A 25,428-nucleotide genomic window follows, 5' to 3' on the forward strand; every position below is an offset into this window, starting at 1 on the left:
GCAGTTGATGTTTCCAGCAGATGAAATCTTCAAGTGCACACAGGTACGGAGAAAAAGGAGCATTTGAGTGCCTTGCACTGATTAACAGGCTCACCTTTAGGGGTAATACTTCTTTGTTGATGGAAAAAAACACAGCCATAGCTTTGGTCCATGAGCAAAGGCCAGCAATGTTCCCACATACTCTCTTGGCCGTCTCAATGTTGTAGTCCACCATTTCAAAATAAGGGCTCAAAAGTTCTACCACTTCTTCATTAATTGTGTCCTTTGGAAATTGCTAAAAAAAAAGTGCAATATTTTTCATGTATGTTAATACATGTAAACCTTATATATATGTATTCCAGCACACACAGAAGACTACCAAGATCACAAATGTTAATTACAAACAGTAAATATGAAGTTCTCCATTTCATGTATTTTTAAGAGCTTGCCAAACTCATTCCACTCTGTTCTATATTCTTACAAAATGGAAAAAAATGTTTGCCTTCATTTATGATCTTTGCTATCTTACACTATCTATTACCATTACACAGCTAATTGTTGATGCAAAATGTCACCAATATCCTGCTTGAAATTCCATTTTCCTTAAGACTGAGTTAGTAGCTTAACAATCTTCAAAAAGATAAGGAACAGCTTAGCTCTGGTTTATAAATACACATTCCACAAGACAACAGTTTCAAAGAGCAAGCCAGCTATCTTCTCCTTAAATAACCTTATCTCATTAGTGGAATGTGTTTCAATTTTAAGAATTTATTTTGACCCTGTCTTTTCTCAAAAAAAAAATCTCTTCCATTTTTTCATCCCAAAATGTCTAAATTTTCTCCATCAAATTTATTCTGATGATCAAATATTTTATATAATGATGATCTTCTTTTAAGTTTTATTTTTTATGGTATAATGAAAGTCCATTACTGATGAACTCGAAAAACAGTTATTCCCTGAAACACAAACAGGTTTATTTATGCACAGGCAATGAAATCTCTTAAGTCCTTCAGTACATTAATAATCCTTACAGTAGATGCAATGTGAATACTACAAAAATGGCATCCATGGCACTGACAACCATATGAAGTTGGTTGAATCTGCCATATATGATATTCCACTGGACCAGAGAGAGATTAAAATCAGAAATTAGAGATAATAACATCTAGTGGGGCAGGACAAGGTACAATTTATTATGAATGATCATAATTTTATTTGTTTAAATTATTATATTCATCATAATATGTTATTTCTTTAAATTAAGAACAAAGATTTATTTTTTAGTTACTCTTCCCATTTCCCTAGACATATGCTATGTAAATCCCAAATTTAAAAAAAAATCAGAGCCTGTACATCCTATTAATTGACTGTTCTTTTAAAAACCACTGCTCAAGCTGCAATGCAATGAAAAATTAGGTACCAGAAAAGTGATGTTTTCTATCAGTGTCAACAAATAAGTAATGGTTATTCAACCCAAATTCTTAAAGCTTTGAATTGTTTGTCACTGAAAGTAAATTCATTTCCTTACTTAGGAGAAACTGTGATTGGTTTATGACCTGACTTTGCTGGAAGGATTCAAATTTATTTCATTATGACATACTTATTTTTAAACCCTTAATATTTTAGATCTATTGTGTGTCTGATTCCCCTTGCATACTTGTTCTCCTATGATTACCAGGGAAAACACAGCCCCCTTAAAATTAAATTTCAAAAATATCAAAAAGAAATTTGCACAAGCACCTGTAGGTTCTGTAAGAAGTTCCCTGCTGTCATCAGTTTCAAAGATTCTTGCCATGATGGAATGGCACAGCATTTTTCCTGATCAATTTTCACATTGTTCACTTTTCGCTGGAAGAGCAGTAATACGCAGTCCATGATACGCATAATGAGGTGAGGAGGTCGACCAAGGGTGCGGACAGTAGCAATATCTGCAGGTTTTATTGTCTATGAATTTCAAACAAAGGGTGAAGCAATTACTGTTATCATTTATTTAATAAGACACATCAACAGTATTAATCCATTGGAGGAAAAAATATTCAAATTATTTTCATTTGGACATAATTTTATCTCTAAAAAGCATGAAGCTAGAGTGCCCATCCAACCAGATTTTCACTACCACCTGCTAGAAACTATGAGGAAACCTCAGCTGAGACACCTCAAGAGCAACACCTGACAGCTTAAAACTGCAGTGCACGTTTTTGACAAAACAATAAGCAAAACAGAAACCTCTTGAAATTTTACCTGTTTTCTAAAACGCAAGTCTATGGATCAGAAACTGAGTCTAGAAAGGAAAATACATTCTGTAAATATTTGGCAAATGAAGGTGAACTAAGGAAACCAGTGTGAAAGCCTGATATATATAGATTTTCATCTTCTGATTCATCTTACTGGCAATGTATTAGAAAAAACTGTAGAAGTACGTCTGTGAGAAAAACAAATAAATTCACTGGAACAAGCTGCCCAGGGAGATGGTTGAGTCACCATCCTTGGAGGTATCTAAAAGACAGGTAGACAAGGTGCTCAGGGACATGGTTTAGTGGCAGATAGGAATGGTTGGACTCAATGATCCAAGAGTTCTTTTCCAACTCGGTGGCTCTATGATTCTATGAAATTATAATAATTTATGAAAACCCAGACCTTATTAAGTAATGCACCACATACAGAGAAAAAAACACTGAAAAATGATAACCATGGATAGGCAGGCCCGCTCCTATAACAGACATAACTTGGATCAGAAGCTTTGTTCATTCACAGGCAGTTTAATCTGTCTGAGTACACCACAGCAACAAACAGTAAGCAACAAGCTACTGCAGGTGTTATGACTCTCTGCTTCGAGCCTAGCACATGCTTCGCTGAGAATTCATAAAGGAAGATTTTAATTATTTGCATTTATACTACAAGAAAGGGATTGTAAATTATTGCAGAGTATCCTTATCATCTTCCTTCTGTCTGCCTTTTGCTTTCCCTCAATATTATGCTGCTCGATGGGTTCAGAGTGCACATAATAATTCAGCAAGCTTTTTCCAGATATCTGTGTGGAAACTTCAATCAGTGTTTCCTAATGACCTTAAGGAAATTCAGCCCAGCCTTTTTTGCTACCATCCAAATTGTAGCAAAAGAATTGCATGCATGCTAGGAATACAAACATACATGCTGATAGACTTGTTTTTGTGATAGTTTTCCTTTCTCTTTAAGGCAGACAAAGCCATTTACTATAGTAAATGCAAGAATTTCAGGATTAAGTCTAGCTAACTTTCCCCACTGTGAAGTCTCACAGTAATATTAGAGTAGCTTTTCCTTAAAATTCATTTTCATTTATTAGAATGCAAAATTTCAAGAAGAGCAGTATTGCTTTGGTTTGGTAACTTTACACAAAACCTGAAAGTAAGCTGTAATAAGATGCACGACAGGACACAGGATGCTGGTGCTCTTTTCATACCTCAGACAACGCCCAATTAGCACTGTTTGTTTATGCACTTGTCAGAATGCTTGCCCATGCCTGGATTTTATTTTTTTTACCCTTTTTCTGTAGCTGAGTATCAGGATCTTATGATCTAGACCTGCTCCTTTATTCCACTTTTATCAACTGTTATGTCATCAGCCTTCATTTAGGCATTTCCACTCTGTCCTTCAAGAATCATGGCAGTCGGAGATTAGGTACCTCTCCCTCAAAGTGAAATCATACATTCAGAAGATCCATGAAATCTCATTTATAACAGGTTTTGAAAACTCTGATTTGAAGGAACATCACAATAGTCTTTAATTGTTACAACCACTGGCAGCCTCTCAAGTGGAAATGAAAACTTTCCAGCAAATCCACAGAACAACCTTTGAGGTTTATCTGTCCTTCAGGTTTTCTCTTCGTTCTTTTCTATTTCTTAAGATGCCAGCTCCCTGCTAGTCTCTAGTATTAGGTTTACTTCTGATGCCACTACTGCTGCTCACGATAGAAATGCCTTGAGGGACATTCCCTTAAACAGTCAGCTGAACAGACATTTTAAAAAAATACTACACAAGATCAACAAAAATTAATATTTTTTATCACTAATGATGCATCATATAAAGATATGGGCAGAGTGTTACCACTCTTATAAAAATGTTTTACAAAAAGAGTATGAGGTCCCATGGTGAATGCTAGAAATCTGGTTAACACCACAACTCATGAGAAAAAAGAATTTTTTTTCAAGAAGAAGGCAGAAAAGAGTGAATTAGCAAACTTATTCAAAATGCCAGTCATTGGTGAAAACTTAAAATAAAACAGGAGGTTTAGATTTGGATGGAATTGCAGCTAGTTTTACATGGAAGGCACATCTTCACTCACAACACACAAGCTGTCTTATAACACTATGAAACATTCAGTTACTGGTCTAATATCAACTTGCAGCACATCATATATCAACTATAGCTTGAAATGAAAGTTAAAACTTACCCTTTTCTGAAAAATTGCCTGCTTTGGGTTTGGTACTCAGGTAGAAAAAGAAAAAAAATGAACCTAAAAAGCCTCAAAATACATATATTTATTTGCATACATTTTCTGTCAGCTGATGAGTTATGCAATGCACCTGCAATCTTTTTTGTTCAAAGAAGCTCATCTTCTCAGCAGTAAAATAATGTTATACATGGTCCAAGTACTAACCTGTAAGGCTGCTTCTGCCTCTTCCAAAGCAGGTTTAGCAGCTTCCAACTTCTCTTCAGCAAATGCTTTATCAACTGAGATACTGTCTACAATAGCTTGAGCTTTGTCTTTCACTTTCTGAACTTCACCCTTCACCTTCTCAGCAGCCTGTGCTTTTACAGTAACTTCTTTCAAAACCTAGAATGTGAGAAAATCCACTGGCCAAATATTAAAGAAAACAACTAATTGGAAGAATGCATAAATTTTTGTTGTAAAATTTTATCAGTTGCATTTCAGAACCAGAAAACTCAAACAAGATTACTTTCATCGCTGTAAGTTTCCAAGACTCCCTTTTTCCAAATGCTTAACTTCTTATACTGATGAGTCTTTCCAAAATAGATGACATAAAAAGAGGGGAAAAATCAAACAACAATGCACTTTAAAGGCTGTACTTACCATGTCAGCTTTTTCATTGGCAATTTGAAGTTCCTTTTCTTTTACCTCCAGCTCTCTGCTTAGAGCAGCCACTGACTCAGAGGCTTCTCTCAATTTTTCTAGTCCAGTATTCATTCTGGAGTTAAAAAGTGAAATAAGCCTGTTATTCCCTATGTAATTTACACTCCACTTTCCAAATTATTCCATCAATAGAATTAATCACATTGATCAGAACACCAGCAAAAGATGTTTTATGCCAAAACTAAAATTTGTACAGGAACTTTCACACAAGTGTCTGATGACTTCAGTATCAAGAAAGTGGACAACAATTACATGAAAAGAGATTGTGGGTTCAAATTTTTACTCACTTCTAACTCAAACAGCATAAAAATCCAATACTTCAGTTCCATATAAGTTACTATCCCTGTGGATGTATTTTCTGCACAGCAGAAAGCATTTTCTGATCACTAATACCCTGAAATATCTCAAATCACTATTTATTTTTGATGAGGATATTGAAAAACTAATGAAATCAAAATATTGAAAACAAGACCAACCAAAAGAGAGTAACAGTAAAATAGCACTGAGATAACCATTCTCTCATTCAGCATTAAATCACTGTTCAACAGCAGGTTTTGTCTATCAAAAGGTAAGTCCTCACTTGGGACTTTTCAGACAAGTTTAAGTGGCCTCTACAGAGGCAGCTATTGCAAAAGCTAAGAAGTACTTGGACACTTAAACTGATAAAGAAGAACAGATAAAGAGTAACACCTGCAAATGCAATTTAGACTATGCAACTAAGGTTAAGTGAAACAAATTGATATGCATGAACTGATCTGGTACATCTGAGATGGCAGAAGGTAGAAAACAGGACAAGACCTCTCTGATTTACAAGTCTTCACCCATAATTTAAGTACATAATTTCTAACTCAAGTTTTTGCTTTGAAGCCACAGAACATTTCAAAGTGAAATAAACTAGTTTGAGCCTCGTTTAAAGGATTCCAGCTCTCTGTGCCAATCTTTCAAAACTGAGAAAAATGTTTTAAGGGTGACCCCAATCGCTTCACTGAATGATAATTTTACATTCTCTTTGAGCATTTCTGACATGAAGTTAAATCTGCAAATAGACTTCATTAGTTTAATAAAGCATCTAAAGAGGAGAATGAATATACAAAAACCACTTTAATAATCCACAAGTAAAAAGCTCAGCAGCCTAAATTGGGGTTTATGATCACAAAGCCAAAAAACAGCAAGGGTATTTCAGATGCAAATATTTAGCAAGAAAACCAAATTTTCTCTCTGGTAAATTAAATACTATCTTGCATACACTATGAAATCAAATGCAGGTGTTTTCTTGTACTTATTAAAAATACATGGTGACTGAGTGTACCCTCAGTAAGTTTGCGGATGACACTAAGCTGGACAGAAGCATTCATTTGCTTGAGGGTACAGATGCTCTACAGAGGGACATGGACAGGCTGGATCAGTAGGCTGAGACCAGTGGTATGAGGTTCAACAGGGCCAAGTGCTAGGTCCTGCACTTCAGACACAACAACCCCTTGCAGCGCGACAGGCTTGGGGAGGAGTGGCTGGAAAACTGCCTGGCTGAGAAGGACCTGGGGGTGTTGGTCAACAGCCAACTGAATATGAGCCAGCAGTGTGCCCAGGTGGCCAAAAAAGCCAGTGGCCAGCAGGACCAGGGAAGTCATCATTCTCCTGTACTCAACATTGGTGAGACCACACCCTGACTACTGTGTTCATTTTTGGGCCTCTCACTACAAGAAGGACATTGAGGTGCTGGAGTGTGTCCAGAGAAAGGCAACAAGGGGATGGAGAACAAGCCTTATGAGAAATGGCTGAGAGAACTGGGTTTGTTTAGCCTAGAGAAGAGGAGGCTGATCACTGTCTACAAGTACCTGAAAAGATGTTGTAGCAAGGTGGGTGTTGGTCTCTTCTTCTAAGTAACAAGCGAAAGGAGGAGAGGAAATGGCCTCAGGATGCACCAGGGGAGGTTTAGGTTAGATATTAGGAAAAATTTCTACACTGAAAGGGTTATCAGGCACTGGAACAGGCTGCCCAGGGAAGTGGTTGAGTTACCATCCCTGGAGGTATTTTAAAGACAGGTAGATGAGATGCTCAGGGATACGGTTTAGTAGTGGACAGGCACAGTTGGACTTGATGGTCTCAAAGATCCTTTCCAATGAAACAATTCTGTGATTCATATTCACCTTTTTCCCCACCACCTTGCTTTCCTATAGGCCACTACCTTTTTTCCCCTTGCTCCAAAACTATATATAGTCTTTAACTTATGTGAGAAGAGCAACTATATTTGATCAAGTTACACCTTTACACCATTTTAGCAAATCAACAACAACAACAAATAATTCTTTGACAGTGCAAAAAGACAAGCCATGCACTGAAACAAAACATGTCAGAATCTACATATCTGGTGAAGCAAACTACAGAAAAACAGTAATAAACTGAGCAGTTTACCTGTTTGCCAGTGTCTGCACTTCAGCGTGCTTTTCTTTGTATGTGGTTTTATAGCCTTGAATAAAGGACAGGTAGGATTTGGGAGTCACATGCGTAGAACGTCTGTATCTTTGAAAATAATCAGAACACTTCTCTGCCACTCCATCCTGGAATGAGCCCATACACTGCACAATTTCCCTCTTTGTATCAGCAGTGCAGTCCATATCAAACGAGGACAGGAAATGTTCAGATACTTAGGAAAGGGAGAAAAACAAACATAACTAAATACTTAAGAAAAAGTCTTAGTTTATAAACAAGGTGATATAAAACATGTTAGATGTCAGCTTTCACTCCGTTTCTGAAACGTTAGTCATCTTTACTCTCCACCATCAGATGCTTAACATTATTCCATGCTTCTCAGTAAAAAGTATAGCTAAGGGTCTGGTATATTTGACCGCCAAAGTGTGCAACTGCATTTTCGTTTTGAACCTGTTTAACTGCTAGCTACCTGGGACTGGGTAATCATAGCCTTCTTCTGTACGAGGTCCGACACAAAAGAAAAATGAGACTGTGCCTGTAACTCTTTTTATTTAAGAAATTCAAAGAATCAACTACAACCACCTTCAACATAGCTCCCTTCTGAGTTGACACATAGCTGCATATGATGTTACCAACATTCAAAGAAATCGCATATATCATTTTCTATGTCATTTTTGCTTTCACATCTTCTACCGACCAAAAATGCTCTCTGAGTGCTAACTTGATCTCTGGGAAGAGGTAGAAACCACAGGGAGCCTTGTCTGGTGGATAAAGTGGGTGCTCAATCACAGTGATGTTGTTATCAGTTAAAAACTGCTTCATATACAAAGCATTGTGGGCCGGTGCATTCTCTTGATATTAACTCACTCTTCACTCTTGCAACACCAACATTTTCTGACCGAAAAAATCATCTGTATTTGAACACATCCACTCATACTGAGTGAAGCAATCAAGTTGAACCTTGTCTCACTGTGACAGGATGACAAGTTAGAACATGTTCTATAACCACCTCTTTTTCTTTCCCCTGCCACTCTTGACTCCCAAGCAATAGTGTTAGTCTCGGGGGGGAAGGTTGTGTATGTATACCTGACCACAGGCACAGTCACTAATAATGTCTTTCTTTAGTAGTATTTCACCTTCTTTACCAATGTCTTTAAGCCATCTTCAAGGGGAATTTTTCTTCAAACTGTGTTCAAAGCCTTTCTTCTGTCAGAAATATTTCAACAATTTAATACAGCAAGCTTTAAAGGGGAAAAGATTTTTATCAAATTTTAGAACAAAATAAGTTTCTACTGCCACTCTGCTGGCAAAATTCAAAGCAATTAAAACAAATTCATGACCAACAATCAGAGAACTAAATACCTGCAAAGACAAAACTTACACCTACCTGCCACTAGAGCATCCTTAGGCCATCGGCTGAACCAATCTATAGTGCATCCAGAAATGAGAGCAGGGAACTTCAGAGCCCTGTTTCTGAATTTTTCACCTACTGGTGAAAAGCAAAGAACCACGTGAAGGTTCTGACGAACTCTGGTCATGAAGTAGTCATATAGAATCTCACTGGTTGGAGGTCTACGTGGATGTTCCTTTTTGAAGGTGGGTATGAGGCCACTAATGATATCATCTACTTCATCACGTGCAAATAAGTTTGACACCTTTGAGAAAAAGGAAGATTTTTTCACGCTTTATGAGATGATCCAAAATAGAGTATTTTGCATGAGGTCCATTTAATATATAGAATTTCAGGAAGGGACATACATTTCAGACACTGAAGCTATATGGACCCACCCCACTCCTTTAAACCAGAACTTTTACTAAAGTGATTCCATTAAACATACAAGTATAACTTGCTGTAAAGGTAAAACCCACTCTGCCATGTTAAAAACAAAGAATTCATGTACAATGGTTTTGCTTTCTTTTCTTAGTAGTCTAATAACTAGCAGAAATTACTCTGAAACACTTCCCTGAAAGAAAAAATAAGTAAATAAGTACACAAATAAATAAGTAAATAAATAAATGGCAGCTTATCCATTCTGGACATAAATTTACCATAATTGTACACTAATGAGATGTTTAATTCAACAGGCAATTTTGTTAAACTTCAGTGAAGTACCCCAAATCTATTTTTTTTAAGCTCTTCTTATGTCCATGACAGCTTGTCAATCCATTTAATAGTGTCTGGCTTATGCAATTTCTCTGTATGGGACGATGATGCTCATTCTTAATTTTACAATAGCTTTGTCTCACTCTAACCCTATATAATAGATTGTTTCCAAATTTTTATAATATTGCAATGATAAAAAGCCCTTGAGTTCTAGTTTTTTAAAGAGTGTCCCTTGACATATAAAAGAATATTCAAATAAATTTGGTTAATATATTTCAGAATCATAAAATCTTAAAAGCAGAAAGATGATCATGAGAAGGCATCTTACCTCTCCTGATGATAAAACATTGTTCAGGTATTCCAAGAAAGACTCATCTTTGATCTCATTTTCTGTAAAAAGAAAACAGATGCCTTTGCCTTGCAGTCCTGCTGTTCTGTACAACAGTTTCAGATCTTCCATCAAGTTTAAAGTGTTGTATGATCTACAAAAAAGGACAGTTGTACCAATATTCATTCCTTTTAAATAGAGCTTCCAGTTAAAAGAAAAACAACAAGCAAATTTAAGTAAAAAACAATCTCTTGGAATTTAGGGCAAAAAGTTGCCAGTTTCAATTTTCATATAGATCAGGAGGAAAGACATAGCTCATTTCAAAGCCTCACATTAAATACGTAATTTATTCTTCTTTTATCTGCTTCCTTTTTCACCTCCCACAACAATAAAATAATAAAAAATAATACTGAAAAAAATAAAATAACCCACAACCCCGCGCCTCAAACTTACCAAAAAAGCCAAAAAACCCAATAAACCACCCCAAAATGGAAGTCGTATCATGACATTTATTTCTATTTTGCTGGAAAAATGAAATGACAGACAGGTGTTGTCGTATAGGATTTTATCATAAGGTGGATGCAATAAGATACATTAGATTTTACTGACTAACTAAAAAAAATCAAACAAGTCGGCCCTTCTGGTTAAAGTCATCAGCACTCACAGTATACAAAAAGGAAAGAGAGTAGCAGCAAACTAAGAGATTAAAACCCACAAAAATTGTTAAACAAGGTGTGGTGGGTTGACCTTGGTGTGTACAGAGTTGTTTCTCTCACATATTCTCACTTCTCTATTCCATCCACTGTTGCACAGCAGGTTTTCCCCTCTTCTTAAGTATGTTATCACAGAGGTGCTATCACCGATGCTGATGGGCTCAGCCTTGGCCAGTGGTGAGTCCATCTTGGAGCCAGCTGACATTGGCTTTATCAGACACGGAGGAAGCTTCCAGCAGCTTCTCACAAAAGCTACCCCTATAGCCCCCTCACTACCAAAACCTTGCCATGCAAACCCACACAAGGTCCCGCTGGAATGATCTCTCTGTCTGGATAGAAGAGTACAATAAAAGCTGCAGTTTTTAGGAAGCCCACTAGGAACTAAAATAGAGAAGTGGCTGCATGCAGCTTTATTAACAGTTTCTTTTGTAACCATAACGATGTCATGTATGACCAGAAAAATCAGAAATCGTACAATAGTTCCTCATTACTAGCAAGGAGTTCAGGAAATAAATACACTCAGATTTACAATACTTTTTTTGATGACCAAGAAGATTATTGTTTGTGTTTCAGCAAAGACATAATAATCACCAAGATAAGGTTCTATACACGTGTTTAGAAATTAGACACTTCAAAAGCAGACACACCACTAGAATTAAAAATGGACACAGAGAATAAAAAAATATTCTAAGCCCTTTTGTTTCAGCTGCAGGGAGAAATAATGACTGGAAGAGCTATTCAGTTAATTACTCAAAAATAGACAGAAATATTGGCATGAAAAAATATTTCACTGTGAATATTGAGTTAGCAATATGACTATAATCTACCTCAGTGAATTAAATTATTTAAAATTCAATCATTACTATCTTTAAGACCTCACAGAACAGGAAATTTTGGATTAACAAAGGGCAAATGGTTCTATCCAAGAAGGAGTCAAAAATTTTCCCACAGGTATTTCGGCAGAAATTATTAGATGTGTTTTAGATAAATACTTAGAGTTAGAAAAGTATAGAGTTTAATTTTATCAATCAGATCACATTTCTACACTTTTTTTTGTTAACCCACTTGGGGAACTCCAAGCAGATTGTAAGGAAGGATTACGTTTTATCAGAATATTTGATGAGTCTTTCCTAAAATCATGCTTATTCAGTTTATTCTTCATTATAGTTTCTTTAATACATGTGGTGCACACATTGGGTTTACAAACTGCCATGGTTTAGCTCAAACCACAACACAAACCGTCAGTGTAGGGATTCCCCAGATATTTTTCAGAGTTTTTTTTCATGGGCCTTATATAGGTCTTTTTATGATCATCAGGTGCCAAGGTAATTTTAAGTGGGGATATACATCCATTTCAGTAATTCAGTATTTCACCCTGTAGTGGCTTCATAATTCTTCATGATTCATATCCATTATATCTTTATGAATTATATCCAATTTGTTGCTTGTCTTGTCAACTGCACTGCAGTCTCTCCTGAAGTCATTCCTATTTCAAATAGAACCTCTGAACTGTAGATTCACACCCACACGTTAATCTATCATTTCTTCTGCAGCCAACACAGCTGCAAAAGAATTAAAATAATTTAGCTTCTCTGACATGACATATTATTTGAGTGCCAAAAATATTTCCTGTTCATTGACTTGTCCTACAGATACTTTGGGAGACATTCAGTCCAAAATACTCAGACAAAGTTTCATAATTCATTTTTTATATCTTTTGTGCTGTTCCAAAGAAACACCATTGTATTGAACAATATGAAATAAGGCAAGATATAATCAGAAAAGACTGACAAATACTGAAATATACATAAGATCTACCAAATTAATGGGCAGGGATGAGCATCCCACCTCCTCACACAGGTGTTATTTTAAATATTACAAGAAAACTCATATGGGGATTATAGATAGATAACACCTACAAATACTTTCAGTAGAGTTCAGTACTGAGTAAAGACACGAGGTAAGATAACTTGATACTGTCAATATTCCTTCTCATTCAGTGAAACACAAACAATTTACTACTCCAAAGATGGTAAAAGCTCAGATTTATTGTAGAAAATCAAGGAAATTTAGTCACTCTCAAAGGATTTTCATGTCTTTCCACTCTAGGCAACAGTGCTCAGCCTATCTTAGGCTTGTTCTTTCTCCCACTGCAGAGATAGCAAGCCTGTTTTATTTACAGGAAGCGTTGAAACACAAAGTACTTATTTACTTAAATTTTAACTAATACTCACCTTGTTAACGTTACCTGGAATGTATCATAGCCAGCTATGAAAGATGCCAGTCTTGTCAAGCTCTGCTTTCCTGAGCCACCAACTCCAACTAAAAGAGCATTTCCACCAGGAGTGCGAATCACCCGAGAAATCTGTGTAAGATCACAGCCCTTTATTGCTACAATGTGTAAAAGTTACACACCTGAAAATCCTATGCTATTGCAGTAATAGAGTTATATTAGAAATGAAGAACAAATTAAAATACTATGGTTTAATTAAGGGATACCGTATTCCTATTCATATATTTTACAGATACTTGCGCATTACGATATTTCCTGTAAATCTTCCAGTAGCATAGCAACCACTTGATTCCATCACTGTGAACTTGCAATTATCAGTAGAGTTGCATCTCACACTTCCACAAAGCATAAGTGAATCTCAACTGTGAATTGTTATTGATGAGCTATCATAGCACAGCAGATTATTAAATTGGGAAATAAATAATAATTTCTCCTTTGCAATTTAGAACAAAAATATTTTCAGCACTAACTGTGAACGGCATGCAGCACCCATCCCACTGTACACAGTCAGAAAACTATGTACTGGTTATTTTTCATACGCTAATGTTTTATAAGCAATGATAAAATCATGTATGAAGCTTTACTCTAAGCATACTTAGAATTTAACCAGAGAAAGAAAAATGGATTTGCACACCACTGTTGGAATATTGCTAATCACTTTAATTATGGCTACTAGATATTTTCCACACAGAGGCACACAAGCTGTAAATTTAAAGTTTTATTATCTCTTTTTAAGATACTCCTCCTCAGCTCTAACTCATTTAAGTCATAGCACATCAGCTCAGATTAGGCATTACCTTAACTCTGCTCTCCCTTTAGAAGCTTTCTCAAGTCTAGCTAATACGTAAAGCTCAGACCTGCACAGCCGTAAACACTGCTTTCAAGAATATGGGCTCAGAGAAGCACTGTATGTTCAATTTATCCAAGTGAAAGTTAAGATAACGTGTTTACTCTCTAGCTACCTAGAGAAGAGATTCCTGACAACAGGTGGCTCTACAGTGAAGAAAAGGAAAAAAAAACTTCTTTGCTTAGATCCTGAATTTACACTGATTTTTTTTTAATAGGAATAACTCAGAAACTTGTTAATGAGGATTTAACAATTTCCATAAAGTAATTCATAGCAGAACGTCATCCATTTTGTGCAGGGAAGACCTTAAAAGAAGGGAACCTATTTTGTGAAGTGACAAGAATCCACTAGAAAAACTTGAAAACTGCAGATGCAATGTGTTTGACAACTATAATTAAATATAAATTGGTTTGATATTTATTATATTACTGGTTAGGATGGTACAATTCAATATTCAGTTCTTAGTAATTTGTGATAAAAAAACCAGATAACCTCACTGTGCAACTGAGAAACAAAAGGTTCTTTTAGTTTAAAAAAAAAATCTCCTATGTCTGAATCCTATTCTGCACGTACAATCCTATCAAGCTGTGCTGTGCTAAAAATTACAGTCAGCTCCAATCCATGTTCAAAGGATTTTTAAAAGAAGTGACCATACTGTGGATGTACAAAAGAAGTCTAGACTACACTTATTCTACCTCTATGGTGTCCACTCCTTTATAAGCAACCAATTATGTCTTAACCTGAATTCCATTTGACTCATTGCAAAGAGAGGAAGGATTCTCAGAAAAATCAACATAAAGAAAGGTTGAAACTCAGTTAGAACAGTTGGGATCATGATCCCACCAGACATAAAAGGTAGATATAAAAGAATAGTTCAGAAAAGTTGATATTTAATACCTAGTTACACAGTGACAGATAAAATATTTGTTCACAATAAATTACTTGTTTCAATTTCAGAAGTAATTTATCTTGATTCAGGCATACCTCCACTCATAGGCGCTGAAGACAAATGAACAACAACAACAACAACATGCAATCCAGTAAGACTGTACCTTGATTAAATGAATCATCGCATCCTCAAAGAAAACCATGTCCATTCCAGTACCACGGACATTCTCGTTGTATGTTTGTAAAAATTTATTTAAACGATTCCGGAGTTGATCAAAGGAGTAAATTGGCTCATAGATTTTGGGAATATCTAAATTAACTTCCTCTGATTTTTCACCTACAACAAAAAGCAAGTGACAAAATGCTTTAAAAGATTGGTGAAGGCCTGATGTAGGGATAAGTAAGTGAAGGTAATTAGGAATCTTTTTTTTATTATGATACATAATATTAAATGTACATATGAGAGTGTTGCCTGTACCCTGCCTACAAGAAATGGTAAGTTCAGCTGCTTCATTCTCAAAGACAAAACCAGCAAAACCTGAGAAGCCTTCTGTCTCTACGTCTGAAGACTGTATGAAAAACTGAAATTAACTTAGATGCTAGGAGCAAAAGTAGCACCAGAGAATAAAGGTAAATAATTATTGCACTTTAAAATTGCAAATTATCTTTTTTGTAAAAGAAAAAAAAAACCACTCTAAGTTGATTAAATCTCTGCACTAGTGAAAAAAAAATCACAACTAAAATCAATCATTACACAAAAAAAAAAATTATATTCACTGTGAAAAGGCATAAATTTGTTTCATCAAGTGATCTGGAAGCCAGAAGGAACTGTCAACTCTTCCTCATCCAAAGGAAAGGAGGAAGCAGCGTTCCTGTCTTATCTTTAAATACATGGCATGCCTTCATTAGGAAGAATTGCTACTCACAGCAAATAAAATCATAGAAATACTGAGGTTGGTAGGGACTTCTGTTCATCCAGTCCAACTCCCCTGTTCAAACCTGGCCACCCCAAGACCACACAGCAGAGTCCTCACTTCATCTTCATGGTCCTTCGTTGGACCATCTTCAGATCACCCACATCTGTCTTGCACTGAGGAACCCAGACCTGGACACAGAACCACAGAAGTGGCCTCACCTGTGCTGAATAACGGGGAAAGATCACCTCCCTGGACCTGCTGGCAACTTTCCTTCTAATGTAGCCCGGGATGCCACTACCCTTTTTTACCTACATTGCTGGCTTGTGTTCAATTTGCTGTGCACCAGCATCCCCAAATTTTCTTCTGCAAAGCTGCCTTTCAAATGGGTAGCCATCAGTATACACTGTTGCATGGAATTTGGTTTTCCCAAGTGCAGGACTTTGCACTTCACTTTGCTGAATGTTACAAGGTTCTTGTTAAGGTCTCTCTGTGTGGCAGCACAACCCTCTGGCATATCAACCACACCTCCCAGTTTTGTGTTATCTGGGAACTTGCTAAACATGCGCTCTGCCCCATCTCCCACCAGATTACTAATGAAAACGTTGAAGACAATTGGACTCAGTATGGAACCCTGAGGTACACCACTGGTTAGTGGCCTCCAACTTGACTTGGTGCCATCAATCACCACCTTCAGGGCTTGGCCATTTAGCCAGCTTTTAATTCATCTCACTGCTCATCCAGCCCATACTCGATCAGCAAAGATTTGGCAAACTTCATTGGAAGACTGACAACAGGCAGACACCATAGGGTTGGGTTTCTTACAGTTGGTTGGTTAATTGGTTTGGTTTTCCTCAAAAAAACAATAGTAGACACAGTATCATTTTGCTGGTATTTATTTAAGGCTAGCTCCATTAGTTTCAAGATTTTTATGATCTATATGCTGCAGGTTACATTTTTCCAGTTAACATTGATCAGTCATTAGAATCATAGAATAGTTAGGGTTCGAAGGGACCTTAAATATATGTGATATCACATGTGATATGAACACAGATAACTGAATTATCCAATGGTTTGAATAATGATCTTTGCAAAACCCTAACAACTGTTCTCAATGTTTTTTGCACCAACTAACAAATATTCCCAGGTCATTTAGCAAGGCCAGTGACGCAGTGGTTTTATTTAGAAGATACAAAAGCATGGTTATGAGCTATGTGGATAATTCAGGAGGTTTTACCAGTGTTCAGGAGATTTTGAAATAATACTCATTTGTTACAAAATCATGTACTAGGTACTAAGAAGTACTGGATTAGCCCAGAGCCAGTATTTTTTTACCAGGATTCTAGGGAATGGCAGCTAGAGTGTTACCTTTTATCTAGTACTGCAGCCCCATCGCTTCAAGTCATTCATACCACATTTCTTTTATGATTTGAGAATAATATAGACTCATCCTCACTATTTGGCAGATTTGTCTATCTACCACAATGATGGAAATGGAAGCAAGGCTCTCCTACACAGTTAATCTGGACATAAGTACAGAATTAAAAATCCTATGAAAATAGTGACACGTATTGCTACACTTAGCAACGTAGACAGACTACCTTCATGGACACTGGTCGGAATAGCTACCCTTGATGCATAAACTTACTATGCATTTTTAAGATTCTATTAGCATCTATTTTATCATATCTCCTTCCCTATTCTTCCCATCTTCATGGTTATCAGAGTCCATATTTACCAGTTCTTTCAGGTGCATCCCGTAAGAAGTCAACAAAAAAGGCATCAATTTCAGTATCCAGCAAAGCTTTTGTTTCTTCAAATTCCTCCTCAATGAGTTTTGCCACAGCTGCATCAAACCAGTTTACATCTTCTGAGGTTGTGAAACGATCAGCAATAACACGCTTACATTCATGCTTCCACAGTTTTATCATTACCTATACAAAACAAAACCCCACAAAACACATTTCAGTCAGACTAGGTTTCTGCCAAAGCTATACCAATTAAAAGCCATACTTTCATTTATTTATTTATTTTAAAATCATATTAACCCTGGAAAACAAGCAGTAGTATTTCAGGCTTGTTTAGAAGAGATACCTTGAGCTTCTTATTCTGCTCAATAGCATTTTAAGTTTACATTCAGTTGACCGTGCAAGAAGTCTAAATCTAGCATTCCAAACTCGAGTATGTTTACCGAATTAAGATTTCATTTCCCTAGTCCTAAAACATATCCATACCTGTCAACAAATGTGTATGCACTGATAAACATTTGGATAAGAGAAGAGTAACTGACATCATCTACCTGAGTCTGTGCAAAGCATTTGACACTGTCCCACATGACATTCTTATCTCTAAATCGGTGAGACACTGATTTGACAGATGGTCCTAGAGAAGACAAGGCTCCAGGGAGACCTATCATCCTTCCAGCACTTAAAGAGGGCCCCCAGGAAAGCTGGGGAGAGTCTCTTCCTCAGGGAGTGTAGTGATAGGATGAGGACTAATGGTTTTATACTAAAAGCGGGGAAATTTAGACTAGACATTAGGAAAACTTTTTTTACTGTGAGGGTGGAACGGGTTATCTAGAGATGTGTGGATGCTTCACCCCTGGAGGTGTTCAAGACTAGGTTGGATAAGTCTTTGAGCAACCTGACCTAGAGGAAGGTGTCCCTGTCCACGGTAAGCAGGTTGGAACTTGATGATCTCCAAGGTGCCTTCCAACCCAAACCATCCTATGATTCTATGATTTACTAGTCATTATGTGGTCTTAACACTACACTACTACTACACAGTAGAAGAAAAAATTCCAAGTACTCCTTGAAGACTCCTTGTTTGAGCATACAGCACTTTGTACAAATGACTCATACTATGAGAAGTCTCAGAACTAATGTGTAAATTCATACAATCAGATCTTGAGCAATTGTTTGTAATATTTCAAAAGATATTGAGAATATATATACATATAATCATCTCAGAGCTGCATATTTTTAGCTTCAGAAAGTAAAATAAATTCTATAAAATTTTAGACTTAGTAGAATTCAGGAGTTTATTCAACGAGTAGGGAAGTACATCAAACAAAGTGATTATATAACTCAAATATGTAACAAATTTTCCAGGTTTGACATAAACATTGCTTTTCCAGCACTTCATGATTTAGTATTCAAAATGCTAAATAATTCTCCTTAAAATAATTAAAAGAGAAAAACTGCAAGGTTCCTATTCCTAGCAGCAGTGGTCTTAACCCTACACTATTACTACAGAGTATTGAGCTTTTCTGGAAGAAAGAGGCACTACAGAAAAAAAATTATCACTGCCTCATTATTACTTCCTACTTTTAAGCAGTAAACCAGAAATCATTTATTAGACAGATATCAAGCAGCAATCAGAAGCTTCAGGACACTAGTGGAGAGAGGGGAACTCTTTATTTTTTATATTGATATATATGCATTTTCATTGTACTAAAATAAGTTCATTGCTTCTCATAATTTTCATCACTCACTTCTTTCAAAAAAACTAGCATTTCTCAGCAACAGAAAAATTAGATAGAAACAAACCCTCTTCTGTCAAAAGAAGCAATTTTTGTTATAATTATGAAACTTGCCATTTTGGCTGGCACCAGGTGGATTAAAAGATGGACTAAAACATCTTTTCCTCAAAAGAAGCTGAAAAATATTTTCAATCAAAAATTATGTTTTTCTAAAGCCAACTTTAAATGCCAAGAAGTTACATGCTTCATCCTCTTTGCTACACTAATTATAACAAAGCCAACGATGTGCTGCACTTACTTTTGTTTCATTGATCACTTCTGATGTAGCATTCAGCATTCCTCGCCAAATCCTTGAGAGGTCTCGAAGGTTGAAGACATAATGGAACTTGGCTGGTGTGGGCAACATTTTTAGCTTGGTAATCTGCCATAGCCTGCGTGTCAGTGGAACCAATTTGGCTACTGTTTTCTTCACATCTTCTGAAAATCCTCGCTCACTACAAAAATGCCCTTCTCCAATTACACCTGTGAAAAAAATAAATTGCCAATAGAAAGTCTTTTCGAAGACACACTAGTGCAACACCAAGAGATAACATCTTCTTAAGTTTCTTTTTCTGTTTTTAACCCCCAAAATCTTTCTGATTTGTTGATATGGCTTTCCCGTCTTTATTCAAATCTTGATTCACTTGGTCTTAACACCATTCTGCCACCAGCTCGCTGGGTACCTCTGTTAAAAGCATTCTTTTGTCTATCAAAAAAAAACTTGAATAGCTAATCTCTTCTCTGAGATCAATATGATCCTCTCATTTGTGAAAGTCTAGTCATTAGTCACTCATTCTTGCCACCAGTAGCACCTTAGCAACTCTCCACCACTGTCAGTAAAACCAGGAACAGCATTCTTCCTAACACTTAGCAGAAGAACAGATTTAGGGATATCACTGGACCTGTAAAATTTACAGATTGGTGAAGTTGCAGGTGGGGAGTGATTACTGAAAGAAAATGTGCTGGTAGGAAAATCAGAGGGGAGATTAAACCTCAATTTTAATCATACTATTTATAAATACATGGATAAAGAAAAATCAACTGTCATTTTAAAAAAATGGGACAGATAGAAAGCGAATTTGCCTTTACCAAAAATTTTGTCAATGGAAGAATTAGAAGGCAGAGTACAGTTGAACACAGAAAACTGTCTCTTGAGCCTCTGTGGAATGTCATTCTGACCTCCTCCAGGATGGATCATGGCAGCCAGAAACTGAATGTCCACAATGTTGGTAAATTCACCAGGCTTTTCCAGGTTATACAGTCCATTCTGCTCCATTAGCTGCCTAACTATCTCATTAGTGACCTGTAAAATAATAAGGTATTATATAATAGAATATTACTAAATTACACACAACTAAATGAAATTCAAAACATCCTTATATACTTTAATAAAATAATAAAGAATATACCATTATTTTATCTCCCAAATCACTGCTTATTTTCTTCAGAAGAAAAATGCACTGCTAGAAATAAGCTTATTCAGATTTTCCTTTCCAATTTTTCCAGCATTTGCTGACAAATATTCTGATATGTAACAATCACAAACACGTTTTTTCAAGCTGCAAATATAGAATTTCTTCCATAGAAAAGAATTTAAGATTCCTTTCCTTACCCATAATCGGATCCCTTGATTTCCTGTTTGACCAGTTGAAAACATCCCACAGACAGTACATTATACAGCCATGCTTCTCCAGAAATTCTAATATTAGTTTCTAAAGTAATATACTTCAGAACAATCTTGACAATTACATAATGATAACTTCCATTTTTTCTAAAGCAAAGACATCAGTTCTTACCTCTCAGCATTCACAGTATTTTTATTGTCCAGAAAAACAGTTTGCTACAACAATTTTTGTGGCAAAGGATTTTTTCTAATTTTTTAATTAATTTAATTAATTTAATTTAATTAAAACATTAAAATTATACATGCATGTTTTAAGGGATACTCAAACTGCTTCTTGTAGTCAGTATATTTTTCAAGCAATTCATGATGATATAGAACTAGATGAGTTCTTGTAAAAGACTTTAAAAATTAAACACTAAACATCAAATTTACCCTCTATTGCCTGATTGCAAAGAGAAGACAGTTTTACAGTTAAGCAAGGAAAGAAAGATAGTATCTTTTGCCTTCGTTTTCCCCTTTTACAAACTAACCTGGTCTCCCCATTCATTTATTACAGGCATATTCACATCATCAATGAAGATTGTCATCTTTCTGCCTGCAGGCGGACCATAAGTTGTGCCCATGCGCTTGTCCACATAACTTTCTATTGTACGCTGTTTAAAAAGCAATTGGTAGCATAGTTATAAAGAGCCCTTCCTTTCATACATGATTCAATCATTTAAACATATCAGTGGCTTTGTTATGCAGAATTTTACTAAGGAAGGTTTACACAACACATCTACTGGAGGTAACTGCTCTAGTTTAGATATAATGTCTGAAATATCATGTTATACAGCTTCAGCTTGGTATCAGATATAACAAATACCTAGAGTACATAACCATGTCTAATAGCTTCATAATTTTGAAACCATTTCGAACTTTTCTTTCATTCTATTAATTTATCATCAAAATTGATGATTACTAGCAACAAAGATTAAACTAATAATCTATTAGATCTGAATTACATGATTCTTGAAGACCTTTCCAGTAGACATCAATGTACTTCAGAAAAGCATACAGAGCATACAGTGATAACTAAACTCACATACATAGACTTGATGAAACAACTTTGCTTAATAGTGGACTTATCACTACTTTTCTTCTCATCATCTTTCCATTGCTCAGTACTTCTTAAAGTCCACATTTTGTTTATTCTATAATAATGAATGCCTGCTTAACCATGCATAGACATTCTTTAGTGCAAATCATAGAATCATAGAATTATAGAATCATAGAATCACTAGGTTGGAAGGGACCCACTGGTCATCGAGTCCAATCATTCCTAACACTCCCTAAACCATGCCCCTCAGCACCTCATCCACCCATCCCCTAAACACCTCCAGGGAAGGTGACTCAACCACCTCCCTGGGCAGCCTCTGCCAGTGCCCAATGACCCTTTCCACGAAAAATTTCTCCCTGATGTCCAGGCTGAACCTCCCCTGGTGGAGCTTGAGGCCATTCCCCCTTGTCTTATCCCCCGTCACTTTGGTGAAGAGGCCAGCTAAGTGTCTTCACTCTTCTACTGTGCCTAGGTCATTGTACAGTAGCTTGGAAAGCCTTCGTACAAAAGTGGCATCAGTTAGACCAAGATTTTAGAAAGTCAGAGTAATTTAAAGCACATCTGTCATAAGAGACAATGCTTTGGTCTAGATTGTCACCAGAGATTTGACTGTTAGACTTGCACAACAAGACACATTTCAAATGTCTTGATAATCAAAGAGATTATCATCTATTACCAGTAAACTTGTTGCCTGTTTTATATAAAAGATGTATCAACACTACACAATCAATAGAGGGAAAAATACTAAGGAAAATAAGACAAAAATTAAACATTCATATATTACACGTGTTAATAGTTTCTACTGCGCTATACAGTCAGACGACAGATGATGCGCCAAGCTTACAGACACCATTTCTGATTACAGCACATGCAGTGCTTGGGTTTGGAATATCAAACCACACTAAAAATATTTCCCATATATATTGCCTGCAGGTCATAGAAATAATTCAAAGTACCTCAGTTCAGAATTTAAGTATTCACAGTTCTATTTAGATGTAGCTGTTCTACACGTTACTTTTTTAATAAGTAATTTAACTTACTGAAATTTAAATCTCAGGCAGCGTACTTTTTATAACAGATTTTTGTGAGTAGTATTTATTTCGCTCACAGCTTTTAATGAAATCTGAGGGAAGCCATTGACATCTCTACCCAATTAGTGAGAACTGATATATTTGACATAAAAATATTAAATGTGATGAAGCAAATAATATGCATGCTACCATAATAGTCCAAGAACAGCTCAATAACTACCAAAGAAGTTGAAGAGAACACGTTTTTTCAGAATTCTTAAATCATGTGTTAGAGATACTTAGTCATTTTGAGGATGTGCTTTTTTTGTTTCCACACTCATTTTCAATTAAATAAACCACTTTCAGAAGCATCCTCCTAGCAATTTATCAGAATAATCTCTGAATCCAGTCACATTGTATTAGAAAGTGAATGACTACTATACCTGGAAAATTAATGGGGTAGTTGCAGATGAAAAATTCAAACTCTTAGTCATGTGGCTTTCGGGGTTATATTTTGACATAAAACCTTTGATGATAACAGTCTTTGCAGTTCCTTGCTCACCAATTAGTAGGACAGCCTAGACAAAGACAATGTTGAAATAAGACAAAACACAAGAGATGAGTGTCTTGGCAAAGCCTGAGCAATCCCATCTAGCTTTTAAACTGAAATTGAACTACAAAAGTTATGTAAAGCAAATTCTCAACAAGGGATGTGTGGAAGCAAAACAGTTAATGTCTCAGACTTTTGCAGGCCTCAAGTTAAAAATATCTGCAGTTAGTGGTCATGTCTGTCAGCATGATTTGACTAACAAAGGAATGGTTTATTCATAAAAGGTATTATTTGAAAAAGGAAGTATCATCTAGACCCTCAGTGTATGAAAGATTTCAGTTGCTTCTGTTATTTACCATATCCTGCTTATCTGACACAGAGTTTCGCTGAAAAACATTCTTCATAACCTACAGGTACGAAAAACTCTGAGATACTGCATATGAACAGAGTTTATATCAGAAGACTTTGGCACTCTGTTGCCTTGCATGCTGTCCCATCTCCAACAGCTACTTGAAAAAATTACTTCTGTTCTGACCTGACCTCAGCTGTAATTATGGTTATTTCCACTACAGAAAGGATGGGTGAGGGAAAGACAAAAAAATCTGGAAGCAGTGAGTATTGAAGAGTTTAAACATATTTATATCAATGTAGCTCCTGGAATCATCATTTTGTATTAAAAGAAGTTCTTCCTTTTCAATAATATAATATTTCACTTCTAATTCAAAACCTTTATCCTGTGTACTGTTAGAACTATTTAGATGTGAAATACAGAAAAAATACCTTGCCCTGTTTTGCAATGGTTTCAATAAGGAAATCCATTCTCACATTGTCAACATTAGGCACAAGAATGGAGCCATACTCTGGAGTGCTGCTACTGGGATATACATACTCTTCAACACGTGTATTCCAGTGCATCCATTTACCTAATAAGAAAGAAATGCAGTTCATATTTTAGAAATACAAGACAAGACATTGGCGTTTCTTTTATATTCCATTGAGTTGACTGACCTGACAGTGCCTCTCTCTCTTATGCAGTACTCACAGTCTGTAAATTCAGACCAAAAGTATAGAATCATGTATCTCTCAAGTTGGATCTAAGAGGCTTGCTCTTCTTCCCTACATAAATTATGACAAGGACAAGGCTTGTCTGTTTTTGTTCAGTTGACAATTCATCGGCATAAAGTCCATGCAACTTTCAGTAGAAATATACCCACATTCTGATTTCGCACAGAAAACAGGGAAAAAGCTTTATACAACATCACCTGTAAAGTGTAGCTGCAGAACAAACTTGCTAAGCAATGTAAAAGAAGGTAAGCAACAGAAAACTTCTGAACTAATTAATTTTCTAGAAGTACAATTTTAAAATTACTTTTAAGTTTTACCCCATGCCATCCAGCTAGATTACTAACCGTCAGATGCCACATAATAATCAAACATGGTATCTTCACTGCTTTCTGGGATGCAGGGGAGATCAAGCTTAATCGTTGGGTGGTTTCGAAGCCAACGTTCCATTTTACATCTGTCTTCCAGTTCTAGTAATGCTCCTACACTCCACATAAGAGAGAAGACGTATAGCCTTTCCAAGTATTTTGGAGTCAATTCCCCTCCTTGCTCCTGAAGGATTGAGTTAAGTTTTTATTTTCAATAGCCTGAAAATTCTACTCAATAATCATTAGTAACATCAATTAAAAGCCATCAGACACATTTACATTTACTGATATCTTTGTCAATGAACAGACGGAATCAATATCAAGTAGACTAAAAAATATAGAAAAAGCACTCTGTAAATATTACTTCTGATCACCCATATTACAGTATCCGACCTGTTTAATTTCTAGTTTATAGTCTTATAACAATAAACCCAAAAAAACTGAAAGAAAACTGCTGATACATGTTACACATCAGTGCTTAACATCAAATCTGAATGTGAAAGAGGGTATATTCTAGCTATTTTCTAAAGAGAAAGAAGACATTCCTCACTAACCTCAATCTTTATTT

At 36.1% G+C, this 25,428-nt stretch overlaps 1 protein-coding gene across 1 annotated transcript in view; it reads right to left on the bottom strand.

Annotated features, from left to right (window-relative positions):
• DNAH5 (dynein axonemal heavy chain 5) overlaps nt 1–25,428 on the bottom strand; it is a 123,333-nt gene that overhangs the window by 29,508 nt on the left and 68,397 nt on the right. The window contains exons 45-60 of the mRNA XM_009570288.2: nt 24,840–25,044; nt 24,211–24,353; nt 23,324–23,458; nt 21,302–21,424; nt 20,237–20,450; nt 19,407–19,630; nt 17,366–17,561; nt 14,878–15,050; nt 12,920–13,050; nt 9,973–10,126; nt 8,928–9,195; nt 7,523–7,754; nt 5,051–5,165; nt 4,616–4,792; nt 1,720–1,923; nt 95–274 (exon numbers count right to left, since the gene is read on the bottom strand). Of these exons, the coding sequence (XP_009568583.2) occupies nt 95–274; nt 1,720–1,923; nt 4,616–4,792; nt 5,051–5,165; nt 7,523–7,754; nt 8,928–9,195; nt 9,973–10,126; nt 12,920–13,050; nt 14,878–15,050; nt 17,366–17,561; nt 19,407–19,630; nt 20,237–20,450; nt 21,302–21,424; nt 23,324–23,458; nt 24,211–24,353; nt 24,840–25,044 (2,874 nt within the window). The remainder of the gene's footprint in view (nt 1–94; nt 275–1,719; nt 1,924–4,615; nt 4,793–5,050; nt 5,166–7,522; nt 7,755–8,927; nt 9,196–9,972; nt 10,127–12,919; nt 13,051–14,877; nt 15,051–17,365; nt 17,562–19,406; nt 19,631–20,236; nt 20,451–21,301; nt 21,425–23,323; nt 23,459–24,210; nt 24,354–24,839; nt 25,045–25,428) is intronic.

The sequence above is a fragment of the Cuculus canorus genome, chromosome 2 (assembly GCF_017976375.1).
Source record: "Cuculus canorus isolate bCucCan1 chromosome 2, bCucCan1.pri, whole genome shotgun sequence".
Lineage (NCBI taxonomy): Eukaryota > Metazoa > Chordata > Aves > Cuculiformes > Cuculidae > Cuculus > Cuculus canorus.